Consider the following 23,021-nt stretch of genomic DNA (forward strand, 5'->3'; position numbering starts at 1 on the left):
TTACTCTTTTTCATTCTGTAGTGATAGAGTAATATAGTGGCCTTCTGCAATAGAGCTCAGTTCTTTGCCAATCTTGGACAGTATCTCATAGGCATAACTGCTCCCATATATTACGTTACACTACCACAAACTATTTTAGTACAACGCCAAGACCATTAGCTAGAGCAATTGTTTCTTCAGGAAATCAGTATGCCAGCTAATGCTATTGCCATTGCACTAGAATGATTTATACTAGCGCCATGTAATTTACAGTAGTGATTGCATCCTTCTGGATGTGGGCCAATGACAGTAAAGTATTCTGCCACAAATTAATCCATTAAAGTCTTGAAGAATGTGAATGTCCAAAGCAAGTCAGAGCTCTTTGGAAGTCAGCAAGCATTCAGAAGTCTAGTCACAATCTGTGGATCCCTATAGATCAGGCACAGGCAGAACATCAGATTTACTGGACCTACTTTGCATTTCAATCACATGACCCAGGAGGTTGCTGTAGTGACTTCAAAAATCCACCCTGACATCACAGTTAACTGCAAATTCTGTGTTAACTGTGCATAGGCACAGGTATATTTTAGTTCTGATTCACTAAGCTCAGTTTCTAATATTGTAATTGCTCTGTTTAATTTCTGTTTATACATTTTATAATGTTTAATAGTTTTTACTAAGGCCCTCTGCCTTGCAGAAAAATGACTGATGCTAGGTTCCTGGATCTAGGAGGAAATGGCAGAAGACAGTTGCTTAGATGTCTTAAAAATGGGGTAACTCTACGCATGTTCTCAGCCTGGGGATTTCTTTGCAGTATGAGAGCTGTACTGAGCTTGTATTCATTTCACACAAGTTACCCCAAGCTTTCTTTATTTAAACAATCTAATGTAAGTGGGAAAAACAATTTTGTTCTTGCTTTCTGAGTGTCAGAAACCCTTGCCCACCTACTGCAAATTAGCCAAAGACTCACCATAGGTTCCAATTTACACTCTGCTCACTGAAGCTGTAGATAGCTCAGATCACATGGCCAAGTTCACACAATTCTGGTGGAAAGCAGGATGGTTTGCTTCCCCCACACCCCACGTGCTGGTCGCACAGGCATATTTTGCCTACTTACCATGCATTGTGAGCATTCCTGTCTTCTGACCAAGTGAGGTTCATGGCAGGGGTGGCTCTGAAATTGCCCCAGAATTCATGGCTTCTTGTAGAGCTCTGCTGTATAGTTTCAAAGACATCCCACAGGCCATGTTCAGACACAGGAAGCCACCCACCATGAGGGTAATTAGGGAAATCACACAGCGTACAGGAGCAGGGAAAAGAAACTAGCATGGTCTGCTTGCCCCATAAATAGTCCAAACCAGGTCAGTGTTTCACAAACACAGCTTGCTGCAGAAGTCTTACTCAGAATTCACAAAGTAAAAAAGATAGAAAGAGATATGAGACTTAAAACGCACAGCCTTAAAGCATGCAGAAGAACCAGTGTAGTAAGGTGGAGAGAGTGTTTGACTGGGGACCTTGGAGATTCAGGTTCTAGTCCCCATTTGGCCATGAAGTTCACTAGAAGATTTTAAGCCACTCACTCACTCTCAGCCTAAGCTAGCTCATGAGGTTGTTGCTGTGATGATAAAAAGTGGAGTGATAGAGAACTATGTAAGTTTCCTTGGGTTCCTCACAAAAGGAAAAAGGCAGAATATAAATGCAATGTAATAAAGAACTTTTAGTGATACATTTAGGAATATGTTCTGAATCAGTACTGATAAGAGGAAGTACCAGGTGCCTTCTCTTTAATATATTTCAAGTAGAGAGAAACAGGAAGGAACCAAAGTTATGAGTCAATGCATGTTTAGACAGAAAAATATCCTACAGTTCCCATCATTCCCCAGCTGGCTGGTCTTCCTTCTGTCTAAACATGCATAGGCTTGCATGCTAACTCTTAGAATTCATCAGAAGTTATTACCATGTTTGATGGCTGCCTCTCAAACACATGATGGCCAATTATTAATCTCCAAAAAACAAGAAATCTCCAAAAAACAATTAATCTCCAAAAAACATGTGCAAACAAAAAAAAAAAAAAGAGGGAACATAAATGTGTGTGCTAAGTGAGCTTCAGATATGAACATTCAGAAATAATCATGATAATTCAAATAGAAACTGTGCAGACATACAGTACACAGAAATTAGGTTACATGAAAACCAGCTTTTGAAATATTTTGGACATGCACATGGTAGGCATGTCATGAGCAAAACCATCTGGAGCTGGGGATCAGACCAGATGGCTCAGGAAGCCCCTTCTAACTCACTCTGTTTCTATGTTCCTATATCAAATCAATCAATCAATCAATCAATCTCACTGTGACCAATGGCCCCACCTTTTCAGGTGCTAGCTGGTGATGGGCAACAGTTCTTATCATACTTTACTTTTAAACCTGGACTTGGGACAGGTCAGCCCTTCAAAGAGGAGGCACCTTCAAGAAGAAGGGAGTCCTCTGATAATAGCCCTTCAAACAGAGGAAACGAAAAGAGGACACAAGGCCACCTTACATATAGTGTTATATGAAGGCTTCAGAGATACACTGGATATACCCTTGGCCTCAATTAATGAGGGTCAGTCTACATCTGCCATATGGAAGAGAAAAATTATTACACTACAGGAGGCCCAAATAGCTCTTCTTGTGATTAAATTGAACCTGAGCTTGAGAAACAGACCTGATTCAGCCTACACAAAGCCATCAAGGTTATTAAAAAAAAACAAAAAACAACCCCACCACTTTGCTTTCATCTGCTATGAGCGGTTGGTTTTGCAGCTTCAATGCTTCTACATTAGTGATTCTAAATTATCAGTATAAAATATTCCCTGTAAACATTAGTTTTATAACATTAGACCTATACCATTGTAGCAGCAATCTCATTTCTGTGCAGTAACCCGTCATCTCCAAGTCTTAAACACTTCTGCGTTGCATGAGCTATTTTGGAAAAATAAAATTAAGAACAATTTTTCCTGCCCCAGATTACTTGCAAAAACATAGTCTATTAATTTGTAGCCCCTGCTGAAGTCATGGCATGCAAGTATGCTAAAGTTATATTTATTTAAATTGTTAATATGTAAAATTACCTTTTGCTGTCCTTCAAGGGCAAAACCCTCTCATCACAGAGATTACTGGAGTAATATTCATCCTGAGAAGTAGCCACAAATGTTACTAGCCTGCTTTCCACGTGATCGCAGCATATCTGTCTTCCTCGAGGTGCTTAAAATTTGCAGCCAATCATCATGCACATTCTTAACAGAAATATTGCAAATAACTGTGACCTAGCTGCATATCAACTTAGTTACAATAACTTTTGTCCGATAGATGGAGAGTTGCTCCTACTCCATCAATGCAGTGCCCCGAAAGCAGAGCTGATGTACTAGCACACTCTTTTGAGCTCCAAAGTTTTCCAAGCCCATGGGATCCAAAGGAAGACACTTGAGAGACAGAGTAAGCAGCAAGCAAGCACTAGCTTTTCAAAACAGTATCAATTTTCTGAAAGCAAATGGCATACTCTCCTGGGACCCTCAAATGCTTCCCGTCAGGCAACTGCAAAAGAACTGGCCATGCCCTTTGAATATTATAATGCTCCATGGCTGTTCTCAATTTCTACCTATGTGTGTGCGTGTTAGGGGGTTTACCTAGTAGCTATCAGGTACCAAAATGTTATTGTACAACCCATCTTCAAAATATTGGTGTTTACTGAGGAAACATCTTCAGATATTAACCAAATGCAGAATTAAAGCACTTAATCTTACCATTTGATGGTCTGCATGATGATGAAGGAACAGAAAAACTAGTTTGAGTAAGCAAAGACATCTGTAATTATCTGCAGTTGGTACAGGTCCTGACCCACAGTTCTATGTGTCACCTGCTTCTATAATTATACCCATCACACACAAACCTTGGAGTCACTATCACCAGCTTTAGGGATCAATCCAATGCATATGTCAATGTAGTAAAAGGATTACAACTCCCAGCATGCTCGAGCCAGCTATCTTCACAGGGGCACACTAGAAGTTGTACGCAAGTCTCCAGAGAATATATTTTGTCTCAAGACTGAAGCAGTTTTTAAATATGATCTAGCCCGCAACAGGAAAACATGAAGAGCTGAGGAGAAGAAGTAACAGGAAAACATGAGGATGGTTCACTGGAGGAGAAAATGAATGCCCCCGCCCCAAACACATGTGCTGTTGCAGAGTTATTGAACGATTATTTCCTTCTCCAACAACCCTTGCCACCTGGGTTCAAGGAACACAGCAAATTGTGCCCAGGTGGTGATTCTAGAATTCACATCCTGCATGCCCCACAATATAAATAATGATGATAAATTAATATGCAAACTGGCCTCCTCTCTCCCATGTTCTCCCTACAGCAACAGTTAGTATATGTATGTGGAAGGGGGGGGTATACTGACATTCTTCCTCCCCTCTATAACAGCATTTATGAATATGTCAAATAAAATGCTACATCTATTCCCCTTGCCAATGTTTATTCAAGTGTGTGCCATCAGTGACAGGTCTTACCAGCCAAAACAAGGATGGACAACCATTCAACTGTTAAGAACCACTGTATGTATTTATTATTTGATTTATTAAATAGTCTATCAGGGGCACATGGCAGTGGTGAGTGGCTCTCAAGCCAATAGCTGGCAGGCCTAGGAAGGGCATTGACTTTTCTGTCCGTCTGTCTGTCTCTTTCTGCTCTCCCTCTGCTAGTCTCCTTTCACTCTCTCTCATGTCCTTCCCATTAAGCAAGCAGCCAGGGACAGATCATCTTGCCAAAGGTCTGAAGTGATCACAAGCCAAGGACCCTTGAAGTTAGCCTGAGGGATGCATGAAATCAGGCTGCGATGCTCATGATGCCCACCTGTCAGTTCAAAGATGGAGAGAAGGGGCAAACACTATCTTTCAGCAATGATTTTCAAAGAAAACATAATACACTAAATGATACCCTTCTCCTTCATCTCCCAGTCAAAAACCAAAAGGAGGAATTGGAGGACCGGAAAGAGACACAGAGATTAAGAGCTTAATCTCTTATCTTATGCACCATGTGGGTACAGTTAACTGATGTTAATAGATTTACTTATGCTGCTTCCTCCAATTATCATAAAATCATAGAATAGCAGAATTGGAAGAGGCCAAGAAGGCCACTGGGTCCAAGCCCCTGTTGCAAGACACCAATTTACACCATCCCACTTGGATGACTGTCCACTTTGTTCTCTAATGTCTCCAGTGTGGGAGAGCCTACAACCAATCTCAGCAACCAGTTCCACTGTCATATTGCTCTGACAGTTGGGTTAACCACGCAGTACAAAACTTCATGGCCAGCATCCAAATGAACATGAGCGCCAACATAGATTATATTGCACTAGTGTAAGGAACTCTTGCTCATCACTGGTAGTGTTAACTGGGACAAAAGGTATTCTCAAAGTCCCTTGAGCAAACTGAGGTTATTGGTGTTCAGCTGCTGCAATGCAATTTATGTGGTACTCCCTGTAAGTATGGATATGTAAATCAAGTATAAGTGACTGCCCTGCAAGTCTCCAAGGGAATCCAACAGCAATGCCCCCGACACTGCTCATTACCGAAGAAGGGGCACCGCAGAGCAAGATGAATCATCATTCGGCGAATCGGGCGGCATAGAAATTTGCTAAATAAATAAATAAATCATTGGGTGGAGGGAGGTCTGCACATGTTACAATGTAGTGACCTATCTGCAGACCTCCCGCCATATAGCACAGGATGTTCCAGATGCTTGAGACAGTAGACTGGTGGCAATGAAAACTGAAAAGGGAAGTCTATTGAGCCCTAGTAGACTAGTGGGCTATATTCCCCATGGTGTGATATAAGTTGTGTAGGATGGCTTTTAGGAGCTTCTTGCCTTATAATTTTCAACACTTTAATGAACATTTCAGGAATTTTGACTCAAAAGATGGGAGACTTTTTAAAACAGTCTTGAAAAATGTAAAAGCCTTGACATAGTCTTGCTGCTTTTAGCTCTAATGCTAATTTTGCTCCCCCGCCCCATGATATGTCTTCACCTCCTCCAAGCAGCTCAGTGTGCCCTAAGTTAACACATTTTCTGTAGCAAGATATTCAGCATGCAAAACACCTTGGCACACCAAGTATTTTTAGCATGCACACCAGCACTAATTGTCACATAACACAACCACGTAATTGTCAGTACTCGTGAGTCTCAGCCACAGGCACCACAGAGTTAGCAGAAACAAGAGTCAAGATAATGCACATTTTGTAGTCACAGGGACAATTCCTTATTTAGAAACTGCAAACTTGTCAATGCCTGTAGATTAGCTCAGAGAAGAGATAAGTCATGCTTGCAATAATAACAGAGCTACCAACTGATAGCAAGAAAGTGATTTCCTTTTTACTGGTAATTTACAGGATCAGTTCAATCCGATCAAGACCACAACACTAGAGGGTGAGGGTTAAAGGCCCCCACACACTTTGAAGGTAATATCTGGGTCTGATCAGGTTACTTGCACGCTTGCTGCATCTTTAAAGTAACATTTGCTTTGGCCTTACTTTTCCCACACAGCACTATAGAATGTATTACCCTCAAGATTTAGTGATGGCCACCAACTAGGATTACTTTAAAATCGGATTAGGCAAATTCATGGAGGTTAAGGCTATCGATGGCTACTAGTTATGGTGGTTATATAGTCTCTGGCAAGAGAGAAATTGCGATTAGGTACACTAGTTTGGGGGGCATATGCCCGGGAGGGTTATATAGTCTCTGGCAAGAGAGAAATTGTGATAGGTACACTAGTTTGGGGGGCATATGCCCGGGAGGTTGCATTCATGTCCTACTTATGGGTCTTGTCTCAGTCAGCTAGATGGACAGTGTTGCAACAGAATACTGAAATAAAGTCTGCAGTTTCTCTTTGACCTTATGATATTTTATTAAGGCACACTTCAGCTTGCTTGTGGCATAGCAATGTGTCCTAGAACACAGTTGCAGAATCATTGCTTAAGCTATGACTGCCAAGAAAATTGGTTCAGCTGAAAGTGTGAGTGAAGAGGGTTCTCGGGCCAAGGGAAGAAATGTACCTCAGTCATTCAAAGGAAGCCACCCATGTATAAAAAGCTGGGTGGTGTGAGAGTTACTGCTGTTCACCCCATTCCCAGGTGCCTCTCACTGCAAAGGAAGATACAGACCTTTGCCTTAGGAATGAACCGAAGTAAAAGGTGCCATGGTTTAATCCAAGCAAACTTCCCAATCCTGTGTGCAAAGGGATTGTGTCAAGTATTATTCAGCAGAAATGAAAAGGCACTTTGTACCTGTTTAGAGAAAAAGTTAACAAAACAAGTTCCAAGACAAAGACCTGGATCAAAATTAAGCCCAGCTCTCCCACCAACAAAACAAGCAGCAGCTGCTAATGTTGCTTATCATTTATTGCACAACCCCGGCCTTATGTTTGGTTATACAGTTGTGTTGCCATTTGCCAATTTAACATTTGGAACTAGTGATGATGAGGTCTGTCACTCTGACATCACCGAGATGGTGGAATTTTTAAACTCAAGCTCATTTGATCCCATTTCTATACAATTTGCAAACATAAGTTTGCAATTATGACAATAATCCATATAGAGATTCATGTTTGTGGTTTTGCTAATGAGCACATTTTTAAAATGTATGCCTTTTCTCTACACCTCTCACTTCCCATTGCTGTAACAGTTCTCTCAATGTACACATCTGTGTGCATACTTTTCACATGCATTTCTACCTCTCCCAGCTCCCTCCCATGCCCAAACTGATAGCACTTGTAAAAAAGCTTTTACTAGCTTGGAGAAGATGCTTGTGAGGTATAAAGTAAGTTTGAAAAATCATTGATGCAGTAAATTTCTTGCCTAGCCACACTCCTAACAAGAGGACGACTACATGTGCTCCACTTCTGTCACCGATAAGGTTGCATTATGGGACAAATACCAGAACAGATTGTTCTAGCTCAGGTCACCACACTGCTGCCACCTCCCACCCACACAAACACACAGGGTCCTGAGAAAACACCAGGCATATTCCATGACAGGCTGTCACTTGAGCAGTCAAAATCATCGGTTGCTTTGCCAGCACCCAGAAAACGGACATCCCAGATGCTGCTGTTCCTGGTGTTGAAAAGAACCCAGTTTTGCAAAGCTGGACATCCTAAACAAAGCAATTGGAGAAAGGCTGGCCTACCCGGACAGTACAGCAAGCATAATCTAAATCAGCATTTCCCAAAATGCATGATGGGAAGCAACACTGCACTGTTGAAGTTTCTCTTGAGAAGCTGAAATGGGCCTTGAAAAATTAGATCACTTTATTAAATGTAACCAGCATCAGGGAAATTACAGGCTATGAGTTGCAATTAACCCCAACAACTATACTCCTGGATAATATTAAAGATCAGACCCCCAGAGATTTAGTGATGTTGAGTTACATGTTAATAGCTGAAAGGAGCCTCTCAGCAACAGGTTGGTGATCAACATTTATGGCTTCTCTGGTACAATGGAAAAAGGAGGTTTGAACTCTCATGGTTATGAATAAAATGGCAAGTTACAAGTTGTTATGGAAGGGAAGAAAGAACTCCATCCAGACTTTCCAAAACAGCTGTTTATCATTGATCAAGAACTGGAATGGGTCTGTCCAGGTGATTTAGCAACTATCATTATTATATATGTGCACTACATTAAAGTCTTGTAAGTGGCTTGAATGGCCAGACTGGGAAACGAATAAAAAATTTACATAATGAAAAAATGTATCTATTATCACATGTCACTCAGAATAGGGGAATTGCCTAAAATACCTCCCTGTTCTGTACCCTTTTGCCCAGGGGTCCTCAAACTTTCAACAGGGGGCCAGCTGAAAGGTGCTGGCAGTGGGCACGGGCAGGCAAGGCAGTGCCAGCGGGGGGCACGGGATGGTGAGGGGGTGGGGGGCACGCGCAGCAAGGTGGGGCGGGTGTGTGCAGTGAGGCAGCGGCTTGCTCGCGCAGATTGCTTTCTCCGAGCAAGTCCAAAACGATCTCCGCACGAGCAAGCTGCTGCCTTGCTGTGTGCGCGCACGGCAAGTCCAAAACCTCTGAGGTAGGCTGGATAAATAGGCACAGTAGGCCAAATCCGGCCCGTGGGCCATAGTTTGAGGACCCATGCTTTTGCCAAAGTGGAATTTACGTACCTGACCAGATCCAATTAGGGTTGACAAAGGGAAAACAATCAGACAAAGGGAGAACATTACCAGTGTACAGAAAGCACTATCTTACCCTAGGTCTTGAGTGACTGAGTGCCAAGTAGCTAGGAACTATTAACTGGGCTACATCAGTGTTGGTAGGAAGATGCCTGTTCATTCTGGGAAAGCAAGGTGCATTGTTAAGATTAAGATGGGCAGTGACATTATTCCAAGGAGTAAGAAGACTCTTGGGTTTCCTGGTGCGGCCAATGGTAGAGAAGCAGGAAAACGGGGAGCATCAAAACTTGCCCCAAACTGTGGCACAGAAATCAGAAGACTGGGAAATGCTGATCTAGGGAATGGCTGCATTCAGACACAAGACTGAGCTATGGTTAAATGAGCAAATGTTTCATCACAGTGTGATATTGAGCAACTCTGAGTGAACTACATGTGCAGAATATATTAATGTATCCATCAGAGGCATCAGGATTTAAATTTGTATATTTTCAACACTCTAGAAAGTAGATTATGTCTGGCACTCAAGAGCAGGGACAATGTATATCCCAGGATTCTTATTATTTCAAAAGAGACAAGTTTCACATTGTAAAGGATCCAGACCTAACTTGTCAGAGGGCTTCAGTACATACCACCATCCACTGTGCATGGAGAACATGGATAAAATGGAAAGAGACACATTTACTTGTATGATCAATGCAACACCCATTATCCATCACTTCACAAGATCAGTATTATGTGGTTGCACATAGGAGACTAATGAAACTCCACAGGAAATCCAAATACTCATTTCAAAATAATAAAAAAAACCTGATCGAGTGGGGGTGGGTGCCCATTTGCTAGTAGGCTGTGTTATGTTGCTCCCGATAACAGCAAAACTGAACCCCACAAACTTTGGAGCTTAAGTCTAAATACAGACCCTCACAAAAGGAAAATGTGCATGCTATATCCTGAAGGGCACATTTGGCATCCAAATCACAATTATCCAGCAGACAGTTTCATTTCTGGTTTATGATGCTGCATTGATGAATTCACTTACTGTATTACAGTTAATTGTAGCAGTGAATAACAACCATATCAAAGAACAGCCTTATCTAAAATATATTCCACTTCTTCACTGCAGACAGGGACAGAGTGATCCCCAACTTTTATAATACGTGGTGAGGTATCCATAGCAATTGGTCTACCTTCCAGGGTCTAAATGGGAGAACCAATGTAAGCTCCATTCCCATTTCATGTCCTCATGGCTCACATTACTAGAACATGGTTGATGGACCATTTCTTAATAGAGTAGCCAGTTATGGATCACCAAGCAAATATATCAACAAAATGAGAAAACAAAGAGAGAGGATAACAATTTTCATTTAAAAAGTGTTTATACTCATTTATATGCATAGATGCCAATTTAGAAATAATTATCATAGCTTAAAGAAGAATACAGCATATTTCATTATAGTATAGAAAACTGTGTATAGAAGGCAGCCCATCACCCTTCTGTTCAACCTGCTATTCAGGTGTTTGCTTTGAGGAACAACAGCTCTCATGTTTCTTTAAAGAGGAAGGCCCTTTCAGATAAAGGACTGTCCTCTTCAAAAGAAAGACATATGGCTATCCCCTCTCTTAAGCGGGTGCCTTAAAACAAGTCAAATTCATTAAGATTATCTGTAAGAATTCCTATCAGTTGCTTTCAGGTAAAAATCAACTCTTAATTCAAGCATTAAACTAAAAATGTATATCCTCCTCAAGCAAATGCCAGCTTCCTGCTTTTACAGAGCCATAGCAAACCCACCATTTATTCCACCACTTAGGTTTTAGCAGAGATGGAACACTCAATGAATTGGCTGCTCCATTAACTCATTCCCTGGGTTCCCTTGCTATATGTCACCATATGGGTTCTCCAAGGGAACTGTTTCAAGAGGAGCTGTTTTTCTCCTGCTGCTGCTAAGGAAGTATCATTATCAGCTGCAGGGCTATCAGGATACTTGCAATGACTCCTTACATAAAACCTTACTGGGAGGATGTGTATGTCATGCTCAGGTTGGCTTTATGAGGATGGGCTGCACTGCCTTCTCCCCCAGCGTAGCCTCAAATGGAAACTGGAGGCTTCCACTTTTATTTCACATTAACCACAATTTAATGCTTTATCTGAGAGCTTAACTATGATTTAATGAAATGATCCAGATCCATAACCCATCATTTGAAATGGATTTGCTTCAACAAACCACAGATAAAAGTAGCCACAGTTTGTCAGGTTCAAATCCAGCAGTAATCTGCATGGAAGTGACACCTTCCAAGGTCCTCCTCACAGCCATGCAGGAGATGTTTAGGGGAAGTGTCTGAGCTCAAGCTCATTCTAATGCTAAACTATGGCTTAGCACAGCATCCCCAATGTGGTGCTCTCCAGATGTGCTGGATAACACGTGTCACTGTAACTCAGCTCTGCATGACCAATGATATTACTGTTTGCAGATGGCAGGAGTTGTATTCCCACATGTTTTTAAAGCACAATGTTGGAGAAAGTTTATCATGATGTAAGAACCAATTCAATTTCTCAACCACAAGTGTACTCACTTATTATATTAATATCCCACCTTTTCTCCTTTCACAAAACTCAAGACGGCTTTCATAATTTGTCTCTTCCTCTCAATCTTATCCTCAGAACAACCACCCTTTGAGGTAGGTTGGGCTGAGACTGTGACTAGCCTCAAGTCACCCAGCTGGTTCTACAGCTGAGCAGGGACTAGAACCCAGAACTCCTGAGTCCCAGTCCTGAACTAACCACTACATCACACTGATTCTCATGCAGAAGGTGCCAGGTCCTATCCCTGGCATTTCCAGGTTGGGCTGGGAGAAGCCCCTTCCTGAAATTTCGGAGAAACCCACTGACAGTCAGTGCAGAAAATTCAGTGCTGGGTGGCCCAGTGGTCAGACTCAGTAAAAAGCAGATTCCAACATTCCTATCATCCAGACCCAAACCAAAGCCACTGACATTTAATAGCAATGCCAGTCTAATCACTCAGCAGGATAAGGTTGCAGATGCTGGAGTACCAAGAAAGATTATCAAAATGGACCATTATATCATTTACTACTATATATGTTTCTATTATCTGTGGGAGATACTATCTAATTTTCTGCCTCAGGCAACAAAATATTTGGAGTAAGGTCCGATTATTAGCCTTTAAAAAGAAGTAAACAGGACACAAAAGAACACACAATTGTCAAGTATTTTGCCTTTTTTTAAAAAAAGCAGTTATTGTAGTCTAGGAAACAACTAAATATTTAGATTGCTAGACTAGTTACCAAGACCCTTAGAACTAGCCAGCTGCAGCTACCCATCTTTTGACCATTTAAGACCATCCCCAGCCAAATCTGAAACAGCATTCATGTGTGTTTATATAATACATCCTCTCACTTATATATCAACTTTTTTTTAAGGTTGAGGGAAGGAGGAGCAAACACACTCTCAACTTACTATTATAGAGGCCCATTCTAACACAATAGCACATATCTTAAAAATAAAAATAGCATTTTGTTCAAGGGAATGGCTTTCAGAAAGAGAAAAAATGATATATATCCATTTTTAAATTACCTTGAATTTTCAGAATTGTACCGACACTATTTAAAGTGTAGTCTCTTTGGCTAACAGGGATACAACACGGTAATTCTGAATCCTTACTGATATCAGGGTAATCCAAGTGCAAATGTTGGCTCAAAAATGCCCAATAAACTAGTGTAGTCTTGAGCTAAGAGGATGAATGAAGGAGTTCCTGCATCAAATTTTACTTAAGCCATGAATGAATTGAAACTCCTGTATTGTAACCTCTTGTCTGTAATAAGGAGGCAGGGGAATCATCTACCTTTTGAAAAGGGAGCAAGACCTGCTTGCAGGGTTGTTCTAAGACAGGACAGGAAGGGACATCCTCCAGATGTTTTGGCACACTGCTCCCATCTTCCCTCACCATTGGCTAGGCAGGCTAAAACTCATGTGCTGTTTAGGCCAAAACATCTGAACATCTGCAAGCTATCTATTCCTGTTCTAAAGTTTACTGAGCAGAGCCCAAAACGGTAGTGTGTATGACTTAAGAAATGAGAGCAAGGAAATGGAATGACCAGAAAGACTGGGCAGCGCACCCATTCCATCCTCCATGAATCTTCCAGTGCAGGCCTGCAGAATCTGTGGACTCCACCTCCATTCTGTCCCAAATAGCAACGGCAATGGTCAGGAAGGATGGGAGCTGTAGTCTAAAATAATCTGGAAACCAAATGATTTCCAACCCCTATTCTACTAGTTAGCTCCAAGTGTCCTCCATAAGATCTTAGCAGTGTACAAAGACTACTTGCAATACTGGCTTAGAGATTAGGAGCCACACATAGCCCAGCAATCCTGATATAACCACTGTTTTGCTTCTACTAGCACAGCAGTCTGTAGGATGATCTCTAAGAACGGATTGCAGAATAATGGTGGGGAGGATTTCAAGGTGGTTGGGGAACGTTAGGCCACTGTGGGGAAGGTAGAAGTTGCACAAGTCTGCCCTACTCTAAAGTTTGTAACAAGTATATTATTCTCTACTCAACCCTAGATTAGGCCTTATGAAATCTAGTCATAACATTGCACATTTGACAACTTTTATGACAGTTTAGTATTAAAATACATGAGAGGAGACAGTTATGTAGTGATGGAGAGCTTGTAATCTAAAGCGGCCTCATTCAGCACTGCCTGGAAATTGTAACTTGACAATTTCTAAACTACTTGGGAAGGATGCAGTATTTACTAAGTCAATATCTCACTGAGCTGAGCACCTACCATATAGCACTAAGGAGGACAGTGGAGGTGAAGGCCATCCTTGGAAGGAAATATAATGAAGATCTAAAGACACTCTATTCAGGTGATACAAGAAGGTGCGAAGGGATGCAACATTTGCAAAGGGATTTATATATTGAAAGATATAGTTTGGCAACAAATGCCTGCAGTAAAAAATCATTTTGCCTAGTTTCCAGCTCAACTATTTCACATCATCCAAGCACTTTGAAGGAATCTTTGAATATATGGACACACAGTAAGACTGAACTCCAGGAGGCAGTGGAGGACAGGCTAGCCTGACATGCTGTGGTCCATGGGGTCACAAGGAGTTGGGAATGACTTTGTGACTGAACAACAACAAAGCAAGGTGGAGGGGAATCACATGGATTCTTTCAACCTCAATTTACCCATCTATAAATTGGGAATATCAAGTCTTACTCATGCATTTGTTGCACAGATGGTTTAATTAAAAATAATCACTGGTATACATACGTACTAAAGTATATCTATACCAGGTAAAATGGAAGAATTCATTAATATAGCTAGGATTTATTGCAAGAAAGAGCCTTGCTAATGAAGAATCAGTACACTATGACATTTGCTTAAGTAAGTCCTACCTAACATTTTCTATTTTTTGGTTTAGTTCTAAGGCTTCCTTGAGAGTATTAAACATGTGGATTGGTGCTCCTGACATAGTCTATTATTAAAGGCACCTTAGAAAACTTTAAGGTTATGGGCTAAGAGGAAAGGTACAGTCAATAAGGAGTCAAAAACAAAGAAGCAGAGAGCAGGAGCACATTCTTGCAATGGAGGAAAATAAAGGTAAAGTGTCTACAATGTTATGCACTAGAAAAGGTGCTATTTATATTATTATAATGTCATTTTCTCTGCACTTTAATTTGTCCATTTCTGAGTTGGGGGTGAGCAAAGGGGTTGCATTAAGACAACATTACTCAGGACTGTGAGAACTCAAACAGGGCAAAGAGTTCCAAAAGTCCTATGAAAAGAAATGTCATCTCAGGGTGCAGTGATGGTATGTGTGTGGGAAAGAGAGAGAACTAATTCCATGTTATGGATTCTTAGGAAAGGGACTGAAAGTAAAACTTCCAGTATCACAGTACCCATACGTGGGGGGGGGGGGCGAGCTGTATTTGGAATACTGCATACTGTTTTAGCCAATTCATTAAAAAAAGCAGAAAGAAAAAGAAAAAGAGCAATAAACTGCTCTTAAACACTACAGCAACGATAAATGGCTCTATTCCCCCATCCTGCTTTGGGGTGGGATTGTGTTTCTGTTCACACAGCCCTGCCATTTCTCACTTAGCCTCTCACTTCATTCACACAATCAACAGGTTCAAAAGGAAGAAACAGGTCTCTTTTTAAGACATTGCATTTCCCTTCTGTCTAATACCCCAGGAACGACGTACTCAGGTGCTCCGTAACCTCCACAGAATCATGCGGTTTGGTACCACTTGTGTGAACGCAGCTCGGGTCTCCCTCCTCCCGGGGGCATCACTGGCAGATTCGCACAACATCGTAATCTACTGACTGAATTGTCCTTGAGTTAAACTGCGGGGCGGGGATCTTTATTTCTGCCTTCCACATGTCCTTGCCACATTAACTGGAGCGAATCTGTGTACGCTTTCACGCTCTCTACTTAGTCAAACCAAAGCAATCGAGTCAATAACTTCGGAAGTCCCCAGAAGTCAAAACTTTGCTGCCACCGAACCGTCAGGATCAAGAGAGACGTTGAGCTGCTCCGGCTTCAGACAACAACAGAGACCGAAGGAAAATCTCACAGTGTTTCCAGGAAACAAGTACCTTTTAAGAGGGAATGCGAGAGGCTGGCGAGCTGTGCATCCCTTCTCAAACCCGGGGAAACATCTGCAGTTTTATCCCTCTTTCTCCATACATCAGCTACCCCCCCCATACACACACACACCACAAATACACAGACACGCGTCCCACCCGCCCCCTTATCAGTTTGAGGCATCAGTGGCCAATAAGTTCTAACTAGCCGAGGACCCGTCTGGCTCAGCAACGCCTTTCAAGCGAGGTCGCTGACTTCTTCGGCTTTCTTCCCCTACAGCTTCAAAGGAGTGAATGCTGCTGCTGCTGCTGCTGCTGCTGCTGCTGCTGCTGCTGACAAGAGTTACAAACTTAGGCGCGGGGAGGGGAGAGTGGGGGAGGGGAAGGAGCGCTATTTGATCTGTTGCTTCTTTCCACCTCCACCAAAGCCGCAATCCCTCCAGTCTAAACAGGAGCAGCGTGATCAGATAAGGGGACTAAACACACCGAAAGCCAGAGTCAAAGCAGGGCTGCAACGAACCGATTCCGAGAAGCTGGCGAGTCACCCAAGGCAGGAAAGAAGTTCGGCTGCTTCTGGTCTCTGTCATTGCCCTGTCGTCGCCGCCGCCACCCCCTTTGCCTTTACCTGATTGCATATGGGGCTCCGCTCGCCCTGGAGCCGGAGCGGGTTATTAGCCGCTTTGTAAGTCCATGTTTCCGAAGGCAGCCCTTCGCTCTTGCCGAGTTCCGTTAGGGATGGAGGCGCAACAGCCCCCGTTCACCTCACACCTCACGCCAAGAGCTAGCTCAGCAGCACATCCACATGGTTACTGCACTTCACAAGCTCTCCGCAGCTGATTATATACTCCCGACCGGCTCCATGGGCAATGTAGTCTGCGCCGGAGAGATCACGCCGCCCACTGCTAGCTAACGAAGCAGCACAGGAGGACTACAGCTTCCGGCATGCACCCCGCTCTAAGGGTGGGCTGCTTTGCAAACGGGGCAATGTTATACACTGTGGTGGATCAAAAGGAATGTGTTGCAAACGACCGGTTGAAGCCAAAGTACTTTCTTGAGCTGTCATTGGCTGAGCAACTTCTTTCTCCCCTTCCCCCCCTCCCACTAGCCAATTATTTGGACTGGGAGCTCCTCCCTATTTCAATATAAATAGGTGGAGAGATTACCCCCTATCCAGAAATATTAATTTTAAAGCTAGAAGGGAGATAGCCCCCATTCCTTCCCCCATGTAGTTTTGTTCAATTTCATAGAGAAGTTTCAAGAGGGAATTTTGTTTGGTCCACTTTTTTCCAAATACTCTTTATAGGTTGACACCCTCCCCCAAAATAATCTTGAGCTAAGCCAAAAATTTCAACCATCTGTGACATTATGAGCGAGAGAGATTGTGACTGTTGCGGTACAGTGGGCAACAACTGCAATATACATTCTTGTGAGCAAACAGCTGCTGGAGAAGATTCCTGCGAGTCCCTTGGACTGCAAGATGATCAAGCTGGTCAGTCCTAGAGGAGATCAACTGCTCTTTAGATGGCCAGATCCTGAAGATGAAACTCAAATACTTTGGCCACCTAATGAGAAGGAAGGACTCCCTGGAGAAGAGCCTCATGCTGGGAACAATTGATGGCAAAAGGAGAAGGGGATGGCAGAGGATGAGGTGGCTAGATGGAGTCACTGAAGCAGTTGGTGTGAGCTTGAGTGGACTCCGGGGGATGGTGGAGGACAGGAAGGCCTGGAGGAATGTTGTCCATGGGGTCGCGATGGGTCGGACACAACTGTGCAATGAACAACAACAAGCAAACAGCTCAAGGTGCTTCCAGCCAAGGTGCAGTTGACCTGCCTTCTTCATATTTTATAGGAGCTTCAGACAATGTGGTTTTCTGTTTTTAATCCTCTTGTGCTTCCCTGCTGCATTTCTCTTACTTTAGAAAATCTGTTAAAGAGGAAAAGATAAAATGACTGCACACTGACTTTTGATTGATGCATTACGAACTGTCCATCCGGAAGCACTCAGTCTGGTGCATAATAACAAAGAGAAGCCTGCTAGATCAGAATGTGGTTCCAATAGTCTCACAGCCCATTAAAAACACAAAATCAGACCAAAGGCCTATTTAGTACAGCATCTTGGTCAACTAGGAGTCTCTGGGAAGCCTGTGGACAGATTGAGTGCAAAAGCTGGTGCTCTGTCAGCTGGTACTGAGAAGCATACTGCCTTTGATACATCATGACTAGTAGCTACTGAAGACCTTTTCCTGCACAAATCTCCTTTTAAAGCTGCTCAGAATGGCAGCTTATCACTACAACTTGTGGAAATGAGTTCCATAGTTGTATTATGTACTATGTGAGGTACTTTGTTTTATCTTTCCTGAATCACTATAATTGCCAAAAGCAGCACCAGAAAAAATTACACAAAATTTACACAGAGAAACAATACTTACAATTTAAGGAGAAATACCCCACATTAATGAGGAAGACTACAACCAGATGACCAGTTTGTCTGTCTGTTCAATCTACAATGCAGGTGCTAATTATTTGTGGATATCTTTGTGGATTATGATTACTTTAAAACAAGAACTGGACTGAACAATCCCTCAAAAATGACATGTTTTCGAACTGAAGAAGTCTTCTGGCACTTGTTCAAAGGGAGGGTTGACCTGAGTAAAGAGAGCAACATGGCCACCTTGACTCTGCATCTTGCCAACCAGATGCCCCTGATGGTGTCGGGGACTCAAGTTGAACAACTTGCTCCCAAGTCCAACTCAAGTCACATCAGCAACTCAACTCAGACTCAACTTCAGATTTTCACATTTTTTACAACCGAGTTGCCCCAGGACTTACTGTAGCAGGCATGAACACAGCAGAGGCAGTGGGAGGGAGAGAGTTTTAAGGGGCAAGAGCAGGATAGGGAGGAAGGGGTTGCGATGGCAGGAAGAAAAGGGAAGGAAGGGGTTACAGTGGGAACACTGGGGGTTTACAATTCTCTCACACAGCCCTACAAACACCCCACCACCACCTCCCCTTGAGAATTGAAATTTGACTTGATAATTTCTTGCAATGCCTTGAGACTCAACTTGGACTTGAAAGTACAGACTTAAGACTTGGAGTAAAGGACATGAACACATCGCTGGTCCCCAAGACATCCAGAAGCAGCATTTTGCTGTTTTACTCCCTGCCGCCTCTAAATTAGTGTTCAGTAGCACTTTACTTCTCAATTGGAGGGGGGGGATCTGTTTAGCTAGAAAACCCAACTTGAGAAGGCACCCACATAGCTGCTTGGTCTGCAGAAATCCAAAGATGAGGTTCAGTGTCCATTGACCATAACATTTAGCTGAGACCTGATTTGGAAAGCATTGAGGTTTTCCTGGGACTGCCTTAATGTCATGTCTCCCATTGACTATCACTGGAAATCAAGAAATAAATGTAACAGTTTTTGTGGTTTCTTGGTATTGGATGAAATCTGCAGGCACATTTATGCTTCAACCTTTTTAAAGCAAACTTTCAAGATTATTTTTTATTTATTGGGAGAAGTGAAAAAATCACAGGCATAGTTTCCCTTTCCTAGTGGATAATGCCTGCCAAGAGTAAGATGAATAATTTCTTGGGGTTTTGTGCAAGAGAAGCATTTATAGTCTGGGGTTTCCAAATGAGTTAATGTTTTCCACTATGTTTCTTATGGGCAATTTTTATGAAAATGGCATACAGCACAGAGGTGGCCTTAGCTAAGACATGTGCAAAGTTTCTGAAGGATAGTACCTCCTTTTGTAGAAGGAACATAGTAAAAAATGCTGTGTGTGCGGGGGTAATTGTTTTTCTTTTCTTTTTTTTTTTTTTTTGCAATTTGAATTAAAAGCCAATATGCCATAGAGGCATCCACAGTCACCGACAACATTTCAGAAGAATAGGTGAGGAAGTTATGCTGAGAATAAAAAAGCACAATGCTTTATTTTTTGTTTGCTTTTTGATCAGCTGACACCATAGTTCACAGAAAGTACAATAGATGGGTGGTGGGTGATGAATGGAGGCAGAAAGACTTGAACATCCATTATTATCCAAGCACACATCCAGTCCTATGCTCTGCTAAGTCTTCCAGCTTCCACCAAAATTTTTTTAATGTTCCTGCACTGAGTGGGAGAACTAACAAATAGCAATGAATACTGGAACAGGTCTGGGATCTATTATTTACTTTCCTCCCTCGGAGCACTAGGATCTGAGAACCCTCACAGCCATTCACAGTGATTAGAAGTTTGAGCTGTTTATCATGGAGCCAACTCTTTCTGCTCACCCTACTGTGACATCTTCCTTATATGAAGAGTTTGGAAAGAAAACTATCAGTTTATGCAGGCACACTGTCCAATCTCACCTGATTATTAACAAATCTTGAGGGAGGGCAGTCAGATTCAGAGGAAGTCTACCTCAATTCAGGTATCTCCTGAATCTTGCCAAAGCAACTCAATTCTATTTGGAATTCTGCAGAATCTGAAGTACTTCACCACCATCTCCAATAAGCAGCATCAGCTGTTGCTATTTGCTGACCAAGCTTCCATCGAAAAGCACAGCAAGTTGGCTAGGCCCCCGTGCCCAGGGTGGGTGAAGGCAGCTGAGAAACTTGTAAACAAGCCACCCAAACTTCTCCCAGTAATCAGAACACCAGAAGCTGTTCTTAGTCTGCAAACCTAATCTCCTTTGGAAGTTAGTTAATAGAAACTGAAGTGTATTTAGAATGGATGGCAGCCTGGAATGCCCATATTCACTCCAGCAGAGTTTCAGCATAATCAATATGGGACTCCTATATAGGTGTATGCTCTATTTAACTCATTCTCAGTAGATATACATCCAATTGCACTCCCAGTCAAGCAGGAGACACATGTATTATGGGCCCAATCTACCAAGAAATTCTGCTCAAGCTCCATTGAACGAGAGCCATACAACACCCCAGCAGTTCCATTTAATGGGGCTTGTAGAGGAAAGCTTGCCAAATGAGGGTTCTCCATGTTCACAACTGAAAGGAAGCGTGCCATCTGACTTCCCCCAGGCAGCAAAATGTATCAGAGTCAGCCCTGTCCTGCTTCCTGCTCATTCTGTTATGTGTTGCTTTGCTGAAACCATGCAGATCATCATGCCAGTGCATAGGGAATCAAGATGTGCAGGATCGTCCCTTGCTATAGCAAGCTGCATTTGATTAACTTAATTTCCAGCAAAGGTTTAATCACTATAAGCCACCAACTACTGCTGCTAAAGATACACAGTGCTTCAGTGAACCCAGGCCTTATGTAATCAACAGAACTAATCCTATTTAAAGGCATACTTGCTGATTTAAGTTACTTTGTTTATTGTGCACTGTTTGAATCATACAGCACCATGGGAGTCCTAACTGGAAATGGTATGATTATTTATATAAGAACATCAATGGGCAGATTACTTTATAGATTTTTTTAATGCCATTGGCTCAGAAGCTTACAGCCACCGAAGAGCTGAACTTACAAATACTAGCAAGTAGTATCAGACTAGGTTTGTATTGACTTCAGACCTTTAACGCACCCAATAGCTTTGGACAACCTGTTAGGAATACAGGAAACTGCCTTAGTCAGACCCTTGATCCATCTAGCCCTGTAATACCAACACAGACTGGCAGCAGCTTGCCAAGGTTTCAGGCAGGAGCTTTCCAGACCTCCCCAGGTTGAATCTGGGATCATCTCTTGCAACACGTTGATGCTACTGCTGAGCTACAGTCCTTCCCCATGGTGGGAAGGCCAAGTTCCCCAATTGGAAGGTGAGGCCTTCACAGCTCACAGGCTTGGTATGGATGCAAAATACAATTACCTTGGTAATACGCTTTGCCTATTGTGAGTATAAAACATCAGTTTTGCCAATCAACAAGCCTTTTTAATGCTTAAGCAAAATCCAAATATAGAAATGGTGCACATGCACCAAATACAATGTACCCTCCCATACAGAAGTGGAAACTATTTCTCAGCAATCAAAATCCTGTGTCAACACAAGCATGGCTGAATTTTCTGAAACCAAACTCCGATGGAGTGGTCTGAGGTCAGATACATGTTATGTAGAAGAAATTATGAATGCCACATAGAGATTGCATGTGGCCATGGCTTCCCACTCTATGTTCCCTGTGCATATCAAGTGGAAGATACATTCCAGACATCATGCAAAAGTCCAAACATGCTTTCATGAATTCTGCTACACAGGAGTGCTAATGAGTAGAAGATCAGTAACATTTGGACTGGGCTTTGGTCAGCACGTTCCGCCATGAGACGGGTTGGGCATGGTTTGGAGCCAGGGACTAGAGGACACAAGCCATAGCTCAGCCAGTTGAGGGGCAAACATTTGCATGCAGGAGGTCCTTGATCCAATCCTTAGCATCTCTAGCTGGCAAACGTTTCTTATTTAAGTCTTGGAAAGCTGCTGCCTGCCAAAGCAGACAATGCTGGGCAGGACGAGACGAACCAGTGTGAGGCAGCGTCATATCATACCAGGCTTAAACCCCTAGCATAAAATCCTGGCAGACCCAGTCAGGAATTCTTAGTTTAACCAAGTTTAACCAAGTTCATCAAGTGAGTAAAGCGGAAATCAAATAAAGAGCTACCTGACATTATGTCCCCTCGAACCCAAAGGAACTTCTATGTAGCACAAAGCACTGGGAAAGGAGCTCTGCTAGACATTTTCTGCTGGCCTAGAGGATAGTCCAGGTTCCCAGCTCTGAGGCATGAGTCAGTGCTTTGATTCCAAAGTAGGGAATTGGAGCTCCCCCTTCCCCTACCTCCTTGCGGCTAATGAAGAAAGAACAGCATCAGATGCTATCTCGACTCCATCTTCCTCCCCTCCCTTCCAGACCTCCAGAGCTAGACAGTGGAGGGGGTCACCTAGCAAAACGGCAGAGCAAGAGGAGCAGGGAGACAGAGAGAGCCTCTGCCAGTCACCCTCCTCTGCACTGAAAGAGCATGAGCTTCCAAGTTTGGATGTGTCTTCTCATTTCACCTGCATTGCACCCTAAGCAAATGAAGAATGGTGAAATGCTTTATACATTTATTTACAAAATTAACTAAAAAGAACTTTGTGCACTGAAAAGCACTGCAAGAAAAACAGTAGGTTGTCATGAAGAAAAGCTTTTTCAGCCATAACCATCTTTAATGTTTATAGTCCCAGAAACATCTGCTTGGCAAACTATATGCATGCTATTTCTTTAAAATATCAATTAGATAAATATATATATTTAT

The 23,021-nt window shown here is 42.5% G+C and overlaps 1 protein-coding gene across 1 annotated transcript in view; it reads right to left on the bottom strand.

The window, feature by feature from the left end:
• ITPR1 (inositol 1,4,5-trisphosphate receptor type 1) overlaps positions 1-16,389 on the bottom strand; it is a 267,869-nt gene extending 251,480 nt beyond the window's left edge. The window contains exon 1 of the mRNA XM_044451697.1: positions 16,285-16,389. Coding sequence (XP_044307632.1) covers positions 16,285-16,385 — 101 coding nt within the window. The 5' untranslated portion in view covers positions 16,386-16,389. The remainder of the gene's footprint in view (positions 1-16,284) is intronic.
• Positions 16,390-23,021: the final 6,632 nt, after the last annotated feature.

This window comes from Varanus komodoensis, unplaced genomic scaffold, assembly GCF_004798865.1.
Source record: "Varanus komodoensis strain SLA01 unplaced genomic scaffold, ASM479886v1 scaffold6_4, whole genome shotgun sequence".
NCBI classification, from domain to species: domain Eukaryota; kingdom Metazoa; phylum Chordata; class Lepidosauria; order Squamata; family Varanidae; genus Varanus; species Varanus komodoensis.